General features: G+C 36.6%; 1 protein-coding gene across 1 annotated transcript in view; it reads right to left on the bottom strand.

The window, feature by feature from the left end:
- CTNNA3 (catenin alpha 3) overlaps window positions 1-17,474 on the bottom strand; it is a 1,265,562-nt gene that overhangs the window by 960,677 nt on the left and 287,411 nt on the right. The window contains exon 7 of the mRNA XM_081105050.1: window positions 13,426-13,629. Coding sequence (XP_080961176.1) covers window positions 13,426-13,629 — 204 coding nt within the window. The remainder of the gene's footprint in view (window positions 1-13,425; window positions 13,630-17,474) is intronic.

The following is a 17,474-nucleotide window of genomic DNA, read 5'->3' as shown; positions in this document are numbered from 1 at the left end:
TGACCAGTATATGGATTATTTTCATAGTACAATTTGATGAAACGAGAGGAAAGATAACAACTTAGGAAATGACAAGTAATTCAGAATGCATTTACCATAAATCTGAAGCTTTGTCACATGAATAATTAATGTCCATATTCATCTATGCTTCCCAATATTATATGTTTTTATAATTAAGTTTCTGTTGATATATAATATGATAAACTAAGTTAAATTTTAACATTTAACTCTAAAGAGAAGGGCTACTTATAATTCTCTACAAAATATCTCCCATTTATTATGCTTTGCCAAAATGAATGATTATATCATGTCCTAGCTTTCAGTAAATCTTATATATAATTTATGGCTTATCTTTCCAGAAGGAGTAAGTTTTTATATAAAGTGAAGGCAACTAGCTTATAAGAGGAAGAGAATGGAAGTAACACGTCCGAGATGCCGACCATAAGCAAAGCACTGCTCTAATGTTTTCACTTGAGCAGTTTTCATTCTAGCTACACATTAAAACCTCCCAGGGATCTTTTCTAGAACATTCTGATGCATGAGTGCTTCCCCAGAGATTCTGATTTAACTGAAGGAGGCGGGGCCTTGGCTTGAGAATTTTTTGAGGCTCTCCAAGTGATCATAATATGCAGCTAGGATTGAAAATAAGCGTTACATACTTTATCTCATGTCATCATCACCATCAAAACAATTTGACCAGATAGTTTTATTATCCCTTTATTTAAGATTAAAGAAATGGATTTCACAAAGGTTGAGAAATTTGGCTCAGAGAATAAAGAAAGTAAATTTTATAACTGGATTTTAAATCTAAATTTCTCTGACTGCAGTGATCATTCCTAACCTCCTTTGTCAAAAACACTTCACATGAGTTAATAGTGGAAATCTATATTTTATTTTCCTCCTGGGTTTAAAATGAGGTGGAATAAAGTATCTTCTACTTGTCATTTGCTAGCAATACACTCTTTTCTTCATTAAACTAATTACATTGGCACAACAGATCAAGTTGTTTTGTGTTTTATGTCATTAAGGTACAGTATTTTTCTGACTTTCAAAGTGTTCCTCATTTTTTTCGTATTGAGCAAGGGACAGACAAATAGTTAATGGCATAGAATCAAGAACCCAAAAATAGCCCCACACAAGTATTGCAAACTGATTTTTGACAAAGATGCAAAAATGAATTCAATCAAAGAAGAATATCTATTTCAAAAAGTAGTGCTGGAGGAATTGGCTATCAAACAAAATGAACCTTGAGAAAAGTCTCACACCTCATAAAAATTAACTCAAAATAGATCATAAATGTAAACTTAAAATGTAAAACTATAAAACTTTTAAACAAAAATCTCTGGAACCTAAAACTTGATGAACATTCTTAGACACAAAAACTATAATACATGAAAGAAAAGTTGATAAAAGTGACTTCATCAGATTTGATTGCTAGACAGCATTTGCAAACCTCCTATCTGAAAAAGGTCTCTTTTGCAGAATATATAAAAAGACTCAATAATTAACAGTAAAATACAAACAATTCAATTACAAAATCAGCAAAAAAACATGATGAGCCATTTCACTAAAGAGTATATACAGGTGGCAAATAAGCATATAAAAGATGTTTAACAGTTTAATATCATCACTATCCATTAGGGAAATGCAAATTAAGACCATGATAAGCAAGGACTACACACCTATTAGAACAGCTAAAATAAAAACAGTAAAAATACCAAATGCTGGTCAGGGTGTGAAGTAATTATTCTCTTTGCTGGTGGGAATATAAAATACTATAGCCACTCTGAAAAAACAGTTTGACAGTTTCTAAAAAATTAAACATTCATTTACCATATGACCTAATAATTGCTCTTCAGGGCACTTATCTCAGAGAAATGAAGACTTATGTCTACACAAAACCCTGCACATAACTGTTCATAGAAGCTTTATTTGAAATAGCCTCCAAACTGGAAACAACAAAGTGTGCTATAATAGGGGGTGGGTTAAATAGACTGTGGGACTCCCATAACATGGGATACTACTCAGCAATAAAAAGGAATAAACTATCAATACATGCAATATGGGTTGATTTCTAAGGCATCATGTTGAGTGAAAAAGGCCAGTCTCAACATATACTGTACAACTCTATTTATAGAATATTTTTAAAAAGACAAAACTGTAGAAATGAAGCATACATTAGTATTTGCCAGGGGTTAGAAATGGCAGGGTAGGGGTGAAGGGAAGGGAGAGAGACCAGGAGGGTAAGTGTGACCATAAAGTAGAGGAAGAAGAAGATATTTGCAGTGATGGAATATTGCTGTGTCTTTGTTATAGTGGTGATTACATAAATCTATGCGTGTGATAAAAATATACACATAATATTTATCAATGTCAACTTCCTGGTTTTGACATCATACCATAGTTACATAAGATGCAAGCAATGTGGATATGTGGGCAATAGGTACACAGAACTTCTCTGTACTATCATTGTAACTTCCTTTTAATCTATAATTATTTCCAAATAAAATGTGTGGGGGTTTTTAATATTAGTTTCTAGTCTTTGAGAGGTATTCCTAAAACACTTTCATAACCCAAAAATGAGAGAAGATGGGGAGGCTTCCCCATAGAGTATGAACTATATAATAAAAGCCCAAGTCACCATTACGGCGGAACAACCAGAACGACCGGTTGCTATGATGTGCACGACCACTGGGGGGCAGATGCTCAATGCAGGAGCTTCCCCTGGTGGTCAGTGTGCTCAGCCTGAAGCCAGGCTCACAGCTGGAGAGCGCAACGGCGGTGGCAGGAGCCTCTCCCACCTCCAAGGCAGCACAAAGGAGCAGTGAGCCAAGCAGTAAGAAGCAGCAAGCAGGCAGGCGGTAAAGAGCGAGGGGTCCCGGACTATGAGAGGGTGTAGGCCAGGCTGAGGCGCACCCCCTCCCCCCAGTGCACAAATTTTGTGCACTGGGCCTCCAGTTATAAAATAAAAGTAATCATCAAGTAATTCAGTTAGTTCTACTGTACAAATTTCTAGCTTTTATATAAAGGTCAGAAACTAGATAAAGTGAGCAGTCGATGCTGTAAAGCTAGGAAGAGCTTCTGTTTTTACAAAACATGATTCCCATAAGTAGTGATTATCATATCTCTGCTATGCACCAAACAAAAGAATTATTTTTCTCTCCCCAATCGTAAGCCAGCTGCCATACTTAAGTACTGCCAACTTTGTGGGGTTGTGCATATTTATTTTTCTGAGCTCTACACTTAAAATTGCCAATGAGGAAGGGAGACTTAGTAACCACAAGAGGCTGCATGAACATTTGCCTGCTTCTGCAGCACAAATTATATAATCACTCAGTATTCAATGATTATAATTCAATACCACTGAAGAGGGCATGTGATGATCATGCACACCTTGGGAATATCCATTGTGGCTCACCTGGATAGTTTCAAAGTCACTTCTTAAAAGCAATTATAGACATCATGACAGCATAAATGCATGCAAGCACAAATAATCCTTGTGAAAATGGAATTCTGCTAGAGGACCACTTATCTAGCTTTTTTGTTTAGTTTTCATATTGGGCACTAGAATCTTGACACATAATTAGATAAGGTTTACCCACTTCAGATCTCTGTTGTAAGGATAACTGTAGTAGTTTTATTTTTAACCCAGGGCTTAAAGAACATAAAGAATTTTGAAGATTAATTAAATCTATACTTTGTGATAGGACCCATTAACAGACTTCTCTACATACATCTGCTTACTTATATCAGTTTTGTCATCCTCCTTACATAGCTCTTGTTCGTAACTCTTGACCATATGACTCATCGCAAGCATGTCAAACTCAGGGCCAGTGGAACACATGCCTGAAACAGGTATTTGGCCCACAGGCCATGAGTCTGACATGCTTATAGCAGTTCCTAACATTTGGTGTTAGATTTCTCATGCTCCTCTCAAAGTAAAGTCTTCGCCAATAAAAGTCTGTATTACTCAGATTAGTATTACCATGTAAGAAGCCATGCCAAAACCTAGTGGTTAAAAGCAACAAATTCTTCTCTCTCATGGTTCTGAGTTTGACCGACTCAGCCAGGATTTCATACATCAGGTCTCTATGCCGGAGCAGCCAAGGTCAAGCCTCAGCCATATGAAGGTCTTAACTGGCTAGACGTCCAGGCATCCTCACAGGGATGGCCCTTACTGCTGGCTTTGGCTGGAACTCAGGGTAGGCTATCAAGCAGAGTGCCTACGTGGCTGTGACTTCTCCATATGCGTGGTCTTCTTACAGTAGAGCAACTGCATTCTGAGAGGTAGGGTCCCAAGACTGAGCATTGCAAGGGACTTAAGTGGAATCTGAAAGACCTTTTATGACATAACCCCAGGAGCTTCAGAATGTTGCTTCTGCCACATTTAATTGGTAGGGCAAGTTATTAAAACAGGCCCAGGTTCAAGAAGAAGAATATTAAATCCCACCCAGTGATGGAGGAAAGGCAAAGTCATACCAGAGAAAAACGCAAAATGGAAGATATTATTGTGGCCTTTTTTTCAAAAATTCAATCCACCACATATGGAAAGTTTTGCTTTTCTCCAATATGCTAGTATAAAACGCTAGTGGCCTATTTTACTGGCTAACAACAGAAACGGCAGAATTATGCTATAGTTCTGGGTTGCCCTGACCTAAGTATCCTGTGTCTTTTTTCTTTTATTATATTTTTTACAGCAGCATTATTAAAGCTGAAGAAACATGAGATGATCAGGCAACAAAACACTGTGGCGAAGAAGACATTTCTGCATAGCGCTGTGTTGTCCAGTACAATAGCCACTAACCACGTGGCCAATGAACATTTTAAATGAGGCTAGTCCAGATGAACTATAAATGTAAAATGCATACATTTCAGGGACTTAGTATTAAAAAGGAATGTAAACTATCTCAGTGATAATGTTAATATAAATTAAATGTTGAAATGATACTTTGCATATACTGAACTACCTAAATTATTCTCATTAGTTTTACCTGTTTCTTTTACTGTATGTGGCTACTAGAGAATTTTAAATATATAGGTGGATCACATATTATTCTAGCTTGCATAACATTTCCATTACAAAGCACTGGCTCAGAAAATAAACTAAATCATATTTTCCATGTGTACAACCACCACAATTCATAGTGTTTACACCATTAAATGGTCTTCAGGCATTTTAATTACTTCATGTTAAATATTATGTGAGATATATAAGCACATTCAAAATCAATATTTGGTATTTCTATAAAACTCTGATTACCTTCCCTGACATTTAAATATATAATTCATATTTAATATATCTATAAGTTTACCATATAATTGCAGCAATTCATTTCACATAGAATTTCAATTTTCTATTTCTGCTGAACAAATTATCACAAACTTAAGTGTCTTCAACAATGGCCACTCCTCCATCTTTAAAGCCAAAAATCGTGGATTTACCTCCCACACCACACACACACATTTCTCTCTCTCTCTCTCTCTCTCTCTCTCTCTCTCTCTCTCTCCCACACACACACACACACACATACATTTTCTCTCTCTCTCTCTTTTTCTCTTACTCTCTTCTTCCATCTCATCTCTCTCTAATTCAGCCAAGAAAAGTTATCTGTTTTTAAGGACTCATGTAATTAGACTGGGGTCACCCATTTAATTCAGGAAAATCTCTCCTCCTCAAGGCCCCTGTACTCAATCACATTTTCAAAGTTTCTTATACTATGCGTACCGGTATCCACAGGTTCTAAGGACTAAGATGTGGACATCTGTGTAAGGGAGAGGGGTGGGGGGATGAGTGGTCAGTATTCTGATTACCATATAGGAATCAACTTTTCACAGGGAGATAAAATTCCTTATAGATACATCCTTGTCATATGTAAGTGAAAGAAAAGTATTTTTTTCAAATGAGGCATAATGCCCTCAGACTGAATCATATTCAAAATCCAAATCCACTAGTGTACTAGGTATTTACTCCACGTTTGTATAAATGTCAAACTGAAACAGTTAAAAGCTGCTCTGGAACGTTAAAGCAAAAAACTGTCGGTTGAGTTCTTAGATACAAAGAATGACATTTATCTCTAAGGAAAGCATAAGTCAAATTGTTAGCTGGTTAAAGAAGGGAGCAAATGGAATCAAATGTTAAGCCTGATTCGCTAGAAAGCCACAGCATTCACAGGCTCACCAGGGTACAGCCACATCCTCCACCAGAGATCAATAAACTGAAAAACATAGTTCCAACATAATCAACCGCTCAAAAGCCAGCCAGCCAGCACTGCAGTGTAATGGAAAATTTTAAGATTTTTAAAATGTAAAGAAGCTAATACAGTGTACCTGATCTAATAATGGACTAATTCTAATATGCAATCCATGCCAAAACAAGAAAAAAAAAGAAAGAAAATAAATTTTGAAGCTGCCTTTACATTTTTATAATTTTAATTCTAACCTGTCTCTAGTATTCAAAGAGTTATTGCATATAGATCATCCTAACTGCTTTACCTTATCATCATGAGAAATAAGGGTGAAATAATTTCCAAAATGAATTTTTAGGAGAGAAGTGAAGGCCTTATATGGAAGAAAAACCCCATAATATATCTTTGTTGGCTTTACTGAATCTTTATAATACTCCAAGACAGGGAATGCATTAAACCCGACATGCAATAAAATAGATCTCTGAATAACAAAAGCCATTCAATTTGATTATCTACTCACTCAACAAATAAAGAATGAGAACCAATAATGTGCATTCACATGAGCTACCTGGTGAAGAAAATATTGAGCAAATGAGAGGTCTAGAAGTGGGAACTGGTTCTGAATACAGTCCAGGACTGACCCTTTTATCCTAGCAGAGTCATCGCTTGCTCAACCCTCTAATATCCCCCTATAAAGTATTAATCTGAGAGCTAGCTTCTCCAATAATTCTACATCTCCTGAAAATCCTCCCCAGCAAGACATCTAAACTTAAGAACATCAACATAATTTCAACCCACCCCTAGAAATATATGTGTCTGATTCTTAAGAACTAAAGCATGATGGCCATTCACTTCCGGGTATATTTTCACCAATTATAGAAATACCACCCTTTAAAAACAACTGATTCCCCTCTACCCCTCCTTCATGGGAGGGCCTCCTTATTCTCCCTCATCAACATGAAGAATTCCTTTAATTACACTGTAAATCAGAGAAGATGGACTAGACCTAACCCATGCTGGAAGTACAACAAAATCAGCAGATATAACTTAGAAAAATATACCCCTAATTTTAAAAGACAAAAGTTAAACTTTTTCTGATTCAAAATGTTCTCTGGAATATATACTTTTCATTGAATTTATTGGGATGATATTGGTTAAGAAAATTATATAGGTTTTAGGTGTACAATTCCATAATACATCATCTGTATATTGTATATTGTATCATCTGTATATCTGTATATTGTATATCCATCACCATTTATCCTCCCGATACCCTCTTCGCCCTCCCCCCAATGCCCTTTTCCTTTGGTAAACACCATATTGTTGTCTATGTCCATGATGAGGTTTTTGTTTTCTGTTTGTTTGCTTGCTTGCTTCCTTGCTTGGCTAAGCCCTTCACCTTTTTAACCCAGCCCCTCAACCCCCCTCTGGAGTATACTTTTTAATAAGTAAAACTCCTGTTTTGGAATATGACTGGATGTGGATCCAAATGTACAAAGTGATGAGAAAATTTTGTTTCCGAATATTCACATTGATCCTTAGAAGAGACCTGTACTGTGCAAAAGCAGGCCTTTTATAACGGGCAGTGCATCACATAAATTTACTAAATATTTGAAACTCATTTCATTTAATGTCAGAGAGGCTGCTTCTCCATTACATAGCATATATAGAATGCAATAATTTCACCGATTCTTTCAAAAGTATCTTTTTGATACTTTCAAAAGTACAATTCAGCTTTTTCTAAATCCGAGGCATTATGCCTGGGGCTTGCGGTAAAACAGCAAATAAAGCAGACACGTTATCTGCCAGCATGGAGCTTAAAGTGAGTAAGGGATACTAACTAAAAACAGATCTGAAATGCAAGGATTACGGATACTTCCACAGACAAGACTAGGGAAGACTGGTATTACTAGAGGTTCTGGGCCTCCCAGAGAAGTCCATGTCCTCATTCCCAGAACCTGTGAAAGTGTTAGTTACATGGCAAAAGGATGTAATTAAGAGTAATTACAAAAGGATATAATTAAGAGCCAGGGCCTTGAGATGACATAATTACCCTGGATCATCTGGAAGGGCCCTATTTATCACCACGTGAGTCCTAAAAAGTAGAGAACATTTCCTGGCTGCAGTCAGAGAAAAAGATGCGAGGACAGAAGCAGAGTCAGAGAATGGGACGTAGCTGGCTCTGGATGCAGGCAGAGGGCCACGAGCCAGGGGATGCAGGTGGCCTCTGGAACCTACGGCTGGAAAGGGCAAGGGAATGGATTCTGCCCTACAGCCGCCAGAGAAGGATGCAGCCCTGCAGACACTCCGCTTTCAACCCGGGGAGACTTGTGTCCAACTTTGACCCACAGAGCTGTAAATAATAATCTGTGTTATGTAAGCCACTAAGTTTGTGGGAATTTGTTACAGTAGCAATAGAAAGGTCTATTGTGACACATATAATATATAAATACACAAATTTAAAAGAAGAAAAATATTAGGGCAAACATATATAATCATTAATACTGCTAAGTGGTTGTCTGTTTTATTTGTTATTGACCCATCTGGTCTCATTTCCTACTAATTTCTTACCAATGTGACAAGACAATGAACTTACTGAATAATAGCTTCAGTGAAAAAAAAAAATGATTGAGCCCTAACCGGTTTGACTCAGTGGATAGAGCATCGGCCTGCGGACTGAAGGGTCCCAGGTTTGATTCTGGTCAAGGGCATGTAGCTTGGTTGCGGGCACATCCCCAGTAGGGGGTATGCAGGAGGCAGCTGATCGATGTTTCTAACTCTCTATCCCTATCCCTCCTTCTCTGTAAAAAATCAATGAAATATATTTTTTAAAAATGATTAAGTCTTACTGATCTGTTTAAGGAGGTAAAGTTATACTCAAACTGGTCATGTGAATTGAGTCTGAAAAAAACATAAATTGCATTTATTTCCCACTTCTCTGGGCTCCTTACACCTGCAAAATTTGAAGCCCTGAAACCACATTCACATAAGAGATCTACAGATTTTGATGAGTATTATTCCTGCTTTAAGTGTTTATGATTATCTTTATTGTAGCTGAATTATCATCAAGTAGTTACTCTATCGATATAGCTCAATTACAAGAGCTGCTAATTGGAAAAGCAAACCAGGTCCAACAAAAGAGAAACAATATTCCTTAAATTAGGAAGCTGAGGACTTAAGTACAGGAGCTGTCCTAAAATCTTTGAGAGAACCGAGAAAGATTTGAGTTCAGGTAGTCCCCCAGGAAAGTGCATTTCCTTTCATTAAAGATGATGAAACAGCGATAGGGGAACATCTTTTGTGATATACACCTAGAGTAAAAATAAACCTGGAAATATGTTCTGATCACTTATTCCACAGTTTTCCAGATTGGTTCTTGCTTTTAATTCTAATATTCATTAGCTCAGTCAGGCACTAGTATTAGGCGTAAAATTCTGCATTTTTACATGAAAAGAAACTATTACATTGCTTTTGGAGTGCTTTTTCATAGTACTGTAAGTTTATTTTTTTATAATGAATAGGTTGTACTCATCAATGAAATGTTTCCATGATGTGTGAATGAATGGGCATCTGACCCCGCGGACCACCATAAATTTAGCTCCTCCCACTCTGACTTCTACACCAACATCAGAACAAATCATCAGAACAATTCATCACACACACAATGTCTTTTCTTTCCAAAGGGAAAAAAATGCCTTCCTCAACAAGTATTTGACATTTGCTCTAATAGAAAGACATATATAAGTATTCTTAGGTCACCCAAAGAACATCCCCTCAACTCTGCTCTTTCCTCTCCTCTGTTCCTGTTCTCACCATGAACCCTCCCTCCATGTTTTCTCCACACTTATCATATAAATACAGTAAATAAACTTCAAATTAATTGCTTCAGGCATGCTGTCATTTTAATTTAAAAGACTGAGGAGCACTAAATTCCATTTACCTGTATCCCAATGATAATTACTGAGCACCTGCTATGCTAAGCGCCAGGAACACAGTCCCCACTCTCCTAGGGCTCCTGGCTAGTGGAGCAGGCAGACAAGCAAACAGAGGAATCCCATCTAGGGGGAAATGCCATGAGGGAGATATTGCCGGGGGTGTTTGCCCTTCTTTGCCAGAGGGGAGAAGAGAAAACATGGGGGAAGGAGGAAGAAAGAAGAAAACAACCTCCATCAAGTATAAATAGTAATGCAATTTAATCAACTAAATAACCAAGAAATATTTGGGTTTCTATAATTAAGTTTACCCTTAAAAATGATAAAATGGAGATAATGATCTGGACAAGCTTTAAAAAAAGCTACTTACCTTTCATCTGCGTTATTTATTATAAACAAAAAAAGTCGCTTTCCACTTCACTCTTCTAACATGGAACTTACCTTGTTTTAAAATGAAAATATCTAACAGAAAGCTATTAGTAACATAAGTTTTGTGTACTTGACTCCTTGAAACTGAACATGAGATTAAATCCTCAATAAGTAAAAGAGCAAGAAGACATAGAAAAGTGCAAACCTATTTTCAGTACCTTACTTAGCATATTTGATACCGGGAGTCCATCCTTTTTAAACATCTCTCTCCTCTATATAACAAAACTACATTTCCATAATAATCTCAAATAATCATTATTTTCCTAATTTGTTCTTTAACTTTAAAGCGATAGACAATTTTCAAAAAGAGAATACATTTCAAAGTTATAACTCAAATTCAATGAAATATTTCACGAATGAAATTTACACTTACCTAACAAAAATATTACCCTTCAGAATTCAGTTCCTGATTATAATTTTTAAATTAAAAACAAACCTCCGTGATCACATAAAATAACAGAATTAAAGAAACTCCAGTTCTTTGTCTTTGTAATCATTGTGTCATCCCTGTCAATTTTGGATCTGCTGTTTCAGTGCAAAAAGACTATACTGTTTATTAAAGGATAGTCATTAAAGTGTGCTAATTTGAATTATATACACATATTATTAAAACAACAACTATAGCCAATTGCTTAGAATTTAGAAGAATTATGTGGAAAACATTTTACCAGTGACATTTAGAATTGGTGGTACATGGTGATAATATAAAGCAGACCGACTTTTAGTTGGTTTTATAAATTTCTAGAAACATTGTACCTTCTTCATGATTGCACCCTAGGCAGAATGCTCCCATAACTTCACCTTTGGTATGAATAGTTTTCAACCCAAATAGTTTGTAAGCCAAAGTGGAAGAAACCATAAAACCACTGCTATTTTTGTGTGACGTATGTTTATTATGTACAGAACCAGCTTCAGGGGCCTGTGACTGTGCACAGACCCCTCTGCTCAAAAAGGCCTACCTTGGCTTTTTTTTTAAATTCTTTATTGTTGAAATTATTATATATGTCTCCTTTTTCCCCCATTGACCTCTCCCAGCCAGCTCCTGTCCCCCCAATTGTTTGTGTCCATTGGTTATGCTTGTACGCATGTACACACACGTCCTTTGGTTTTTAATGTTCTGCTACCACAGTGTTCATATTCTTAACACCTTTACCTTTGAAGTTGTGTATTAAGCGAAGTCCTATGGGGCAATGAAGCATGTACCCTAGACTCACATGCAGGCAGAGGTCCTCAGCCTATTCTCCCACCCAGTGATTACTGCCACCATTCACTCCTGGTAGGGTCCTTGGCACAGTCAGGGTGGGTTGGGGTTATAGGTCAAGTACACAAACACCTGTAGGGTCTGCATGCTCCCACAAGTATCCCTATGCTCTAGAGAACCCAACACTAAATAGCAAATAAAAATAACTTTCTCATGTCAACTGAGACTGTGAATAAAGGAAAAAGATGCTCCCACCCCCTCACTCCAACCCCGCTTTTGAACAACAGGCTTTGCATTTTCAGTTTTGCACTGGGCTCTACAATTACGTAGCCATCCTTGTCTATATATGTGTATGAGTATGTGCATGTGCATCTGTTTGTGTTTGTATCTAAAAGAATAAAATAACTTAATCTATATGTGGTAAAATAATTATATCTATAATTTTATATATTTATGTATAAAATAAGTTTATATGTAACTTCAGGCTATTTTGGTCTATAAAGGTGACTATAATGTACAAGTACACAGATCAGGAGAGAAGAAATTCCAATACAATATAACCTTCTGAGTTTTTTATAATGGATGCATTCCCTTAAAGAACCTTTAAGAATATATTGTATGTTAAAAACGGGGCTATTCTAGCTTAAGAAGCAGGACATGACACTATTAACATGTTCTTATTAACATAATGTACTTTACAACTCTGATATCTAGACAAACAAGAGATTGTTGGTCAGGTGCCAAAGTCATCAAATATTAAGAACAAGGAGCTATATCAAGCATGTTGAAAAGTCCTTAAAACTCACTAATTTTAGCACATACCAACTCTTCAAATAAATTACTTATACTGAACAATCCCAATTCTTCAGTTTCACATTCAAAAAGTGATGTTTTGAAACTATTTTTATTCCATTTATGATAAGGCAGATCAACAAAACATTCCAATTATAAACCTTTCGTTTTGTTGAGCTCTTCTATTTAAAAAGGCTTTATGATCAATACACAGTTGACAATGAAGACTTCCTTCATTTTAAAAATGGCACTAAGATTTGAATGTAAGACTCCACAGATGGATGTAAAATATATATATATGGAATGAATATATAATATATGAATACATAAAATCTGAAAGCAAAAGGACCTTGAAACATTTGTGCATTTGTCTAAATTTAGACAGCATTCCTAATATTCCTAAAAGATAGTTAAAACTGCCACAACTCGTAACATTTGAAAAGGGTTACGAGCCATCCGAACTAAATGAGCTCTTTTACATCTTCAAAAAATGGTCCCTGATTCCCGCAGCAATGACTTCATCCGATACTATCTAAATTCTGACTTTGATATTCACCAACTTCAGTTTGAAAATCTGGTCCTTTTCTTAGCCTTTTAATCCTTTAAATTGATGGACAGCTCCACTTTCCCTTCTCCAGTCCTGAATCCCTTCTTCAACTAATATTTAGTTACTATTTCAAACAAAGCAATCAAATGTAAACAACCTTCTGGTTTGATTCCATCCCTAGAAAATCCAATCTCACCGCTACACCCTGTGAGCACCCTGAGCAGAACCCACTCAGCAAGCCAACCTATGGAAAATCACACTTATTTATCATTTATCACATGTTCTACAGAGAAACTCGGCACATACCCGATGTACAGAATGGGGAAAACAGTTACTCACGTTGTTCATGTACTCGGAAAGCAGGTCCTGCAGAGCCTGGCGAATGGCGTTGCACTCTGCGATGATCCGCTCCCGATGGAAATCCCTTGTGCAGGAAGAGTCGGCCAACAGAGCAGCCCCGCTGATGATGGCTTCAAGGCGTTGCTCTAGGGATGGTCTGATTTCCTCCTCAGTCACTGTCAGTGGATCCAAGACAATTAAATTCTAAAGGCAAAACACATTTGGATGGTTAGAACTTCATAACATCCTATTTTTAAGAAAAATAAATATCATTTTGGTTTCAGCTTCAGAAGTCAGATGTGATAATAAAGAAAATTGCATTTTTACTGCCTCCCTCAGTTTACGCATAATTCTATGTAGCAATAATTCTTCAGGGGAGTGACAAAAACTGTACAATTATGAGCACTGGTTCTAATATCAGACAGATCTGTGTTCAAATCTTGCCTTTCCCGCTCATCAACAGTGTGAGCTAACTCAGGGGTCTTAGGTACTCTGAGCCTCACCTTCCTGATCTGTAAAGTTTTAATATTAACACTGTGTGTCTCATTTTGTAAGAACAATGTGAATGCTTGATACAGTGCGTGGCACATTATTATTTACAATACTCACCTTTAAATAGAACTTCATTGTTCACATAATATTTTCACATATATAATCAAACCCTGACAACACTATAAAGAAGTGGGCAGCAAAGATATTGTTAAATTGATGATAAATGACTAAGACTGTTTCACCCAAGGTCACTGAGAAAATAACGGTAAAGTTCAGACAAATATCCAGGTCTAATAATATCTAATTCAATATTCATGTCATTACACCTTACTATAAATCATACACTCTAATTAACTTTAACACTAACATATCAAAAAGAATTTTGAATTGTAATTACTTATTGAAAAAGTAAGACTCCATCTTTCTGTTGATCTATTATAACTTCCAGCTATTCCTACTATTGAAAATTGACATGGTATTTTTAAGGTTTCCATTAGATATAAGTCTCCAAGCAAAAGAAGTCAAGGTAATCTATAGTCTCTGAAGAAAAGATGAAAGGTGTGAGGGTCTAGGGGTTCTTTATTAAAACAGAGAGGAAGCTTTTCCAAAGTTTAGGCATAATGTGGCAATTAGAGAAAGAGTTAGTATCGAATAAAAGCTCTATGAAAAATCCTTAACATAAAATGGATACATATAATAATCTTCAAATACTAGTATATAGTTGACAATGAAGATTTCAAATGTGTGTGCATGTATAAATCTATACACACACAATAAACATTGATATTTAGAGTATATAACCATATAATTACATTTTAAATATACACATATGTAGAGAGAGCTCTATGTATATTGTGTATGTGTGTGTATAAAATCTTAAATTGATCATTGCACTATATTACATTATGATAAATATCTGGGAATCGAAAGTAGTCAGGATTAAATTTTAAAAGCTATAATTCCAGGAACAGGCTAGGAGGAGAAAATTATTACAGAAACAGAAATAATTTTAAAGCAATGAGAAAAAAAAATATTAGTACTACGTAATGTTCACATATTATAGAATATAAAATATAAACTCAGTTTCTATTCAAACTAAACTCAGTTTAGTTTCAAAAAGGAAATAAAGTTTACAAATGCCAGATTTAATATTTTTGTTATCCAATACATAATCTTTTAGATGAGACAATAATCCAACTATGGGCTTGGCCATCAGTCAAGGATTCACTTACATTTAAATCTACCTCCTTATTTCACGTGTCATTTTTACCGTATCTTCCTTTGGTTCACTAACTTAGTACACACATTCCACTCCAATGTCCATAACAATAATTAATCCAATTAAAATCTTTTTTGAAAATGTCTCCACTGTGATATCATCACTAAGAAAAGACACTGAGGGCAACAGAATTGCTTTGATTGCTCAAATGCAATCAGAAGTGACAGGAACAGTTAACATGTCTCCAGCATTGTAATGATACAAAAAGTTAATTAAACTTCAAATCTGCTCACCTATAATAATTGCAAGAAGAAACTAGTAATTTCAGGACATGATTTTATGTCAGAAAACAGACTCTCTTCTAGGATTAAGTCATATCATTTCCTGCTCTATAGGCCATTCCTCAAACTCTCTAGCCTTTGGATTTTCACTTGCATGACATTTAAGATTTTCCAGGCTCATCTGCACTGAAACCATGGCCTGCTCTGACATCTGACACCCCCACACATGCCTCTTGATTCCTCTTTGACTACTGTCCTCCTATTCCCATTCAATAACAGTTTCCACTAACCTTGTCATCAAATCAATAAAAAGATATGTTTTTTTAAAAGTAACTTGAATGTCCTATGAAATACCACTGGGTGTTAGAGACCTGCTGAAATTAATAACTATCTCTTAAGGCCTTCAGTAAGATGATGAAATAAGAATATCCATACCTCATACCCCCACAGAAACCGGGTTTCACAATGACTTATGAATGAGAATGCCTTTATGAAAGCCTGGGAGTATAGCTGAGAGGTTCCTGCACACCAGTGGAGCAAAAAATAAATAAAAGAATAGAAGCACTGACAAGGATAAGAACAGTCATCCCTCTTCCAAGGCCAAAAGAGACTGTGGTGGCCAGTATTTCCCCATGGGAGAAAGTGAGGGCAAAGTGAGCACTCCTCTTCCCCAGACTTGTGGGATGCTGCCCAAGAAGCCCATTTCCATCTCTTCTCACCCATAACATTGAGAGGACTGGAACAGCTGAATAATTTTAGGATAGGGAAGAGCAGAGAAAAGGGTAGAAGCTCACAGCAACCAATACATGGATCTCAACCAGCAGCAGATCCTACTAATTGTATAGCAGATTCCAGCAAGAGCCCCATCATCAAATCCAGTAGGACCCCTAACTGAAGACTCTACAACTAGGTGGTGTGCACCCCCAGCACTTCATGCACCACACCCTGCTGTAGCCATTCCCATAGTCCCCTGCAGATGATGTACTCAAGTTCCACAGACAGCATATAAATACTAGCATCCAGCTGGATCTTTTAGATTGGCAGAGAGTACACAACATTAAACACTTCAGGGCATTACCCTAGGGGAAATTAGTAGGAGGCTCCCAGCACCCAGCCTGGGTTTGTGGTATCAAGAGAAGGCACACAGTCTAAGATTTCCCCCTCAAGGGGAACAAGAGGAATGGAGCAGCAGCATTGATAGAAAATAAAATCTGAGAGACTTCAGTATCTCTAGCTTGGCTCACTGAAGCTGGTTAGGAAAGAGTTGAGGAAGTGACTGCTTCTTCAAATGTAAAGATAACAGTGTTGGGTTTCAAAGGACCTGAAGAATCAAGGAAATATGATATCACCAAAGGAACAAAACAAACTCCAGTAGCTGTTCCCAAAGAAATGCAGATTTAATAATTGCCTTGGAAAAATTCAAAATAATTCAAAATTCATTTTTAAAAAGTTTAGTGAGAAAAGAGAAAACAGAGAGCCCTAACTAGTTTGGCTCAGTGGATACAGCATCGGCTTGCAGACTGAAGGGTCCTGGGTTCGATTCTGGTCAAGGACATGTACCTTGGTTGCAGGCACATTCCCAGTAGGGGGGTATGCAGGAGGCAGCTGAACGATGTTTCTCTCTCATTGATGTTTCTAACTCTCTATCCCTCTCCCTTCCTCTCTGTAAAAAAATCAATAAAAAAAGAGAGAGAGAACAGAGATACACAACTCAACTAAATCAGGAAAACAATACATGTACAAATAAGAAGTTTAACCAAGAGACAGGAATCATAAAAAGAACCAAACAGAAATGCTGGAGCAGAATAATACAATGACTGAACTGCAAATCCACTAGAGAGGTTCAACAACAGACTAGAACATTCAAAAGAAAGAACCAATGAACTTAATGACAGATAATTTGAGTTATGTAGTCAGAGGCATACAAAAAATTTCAAGTAAAAAAAGCCTACTGGACTTATGGGACACAATCCAAAAAAAAACACAAGTATATAGTCATATTTTGCATAAAGATGCTTCAGTGCTTCAGTCAATGATAAACCACATATACAATGGTG

Source organism: Myotis nattereri (genome assembly GCF_964212035.1).
Source record: "Myotis nattereri genome assembly, chromosome: 13".
NCBI classification, from domain to species: Eukaryota; Metazoa; Chordata; class Mammalia; order Chiroptera; family Vespertilionidae; genus Myotis; species Myotis nattereri.
Note: the sequence above shows the minus strand (reverse complement) of the source record. Positions and strands in the feature narration are given on the sequence as shown.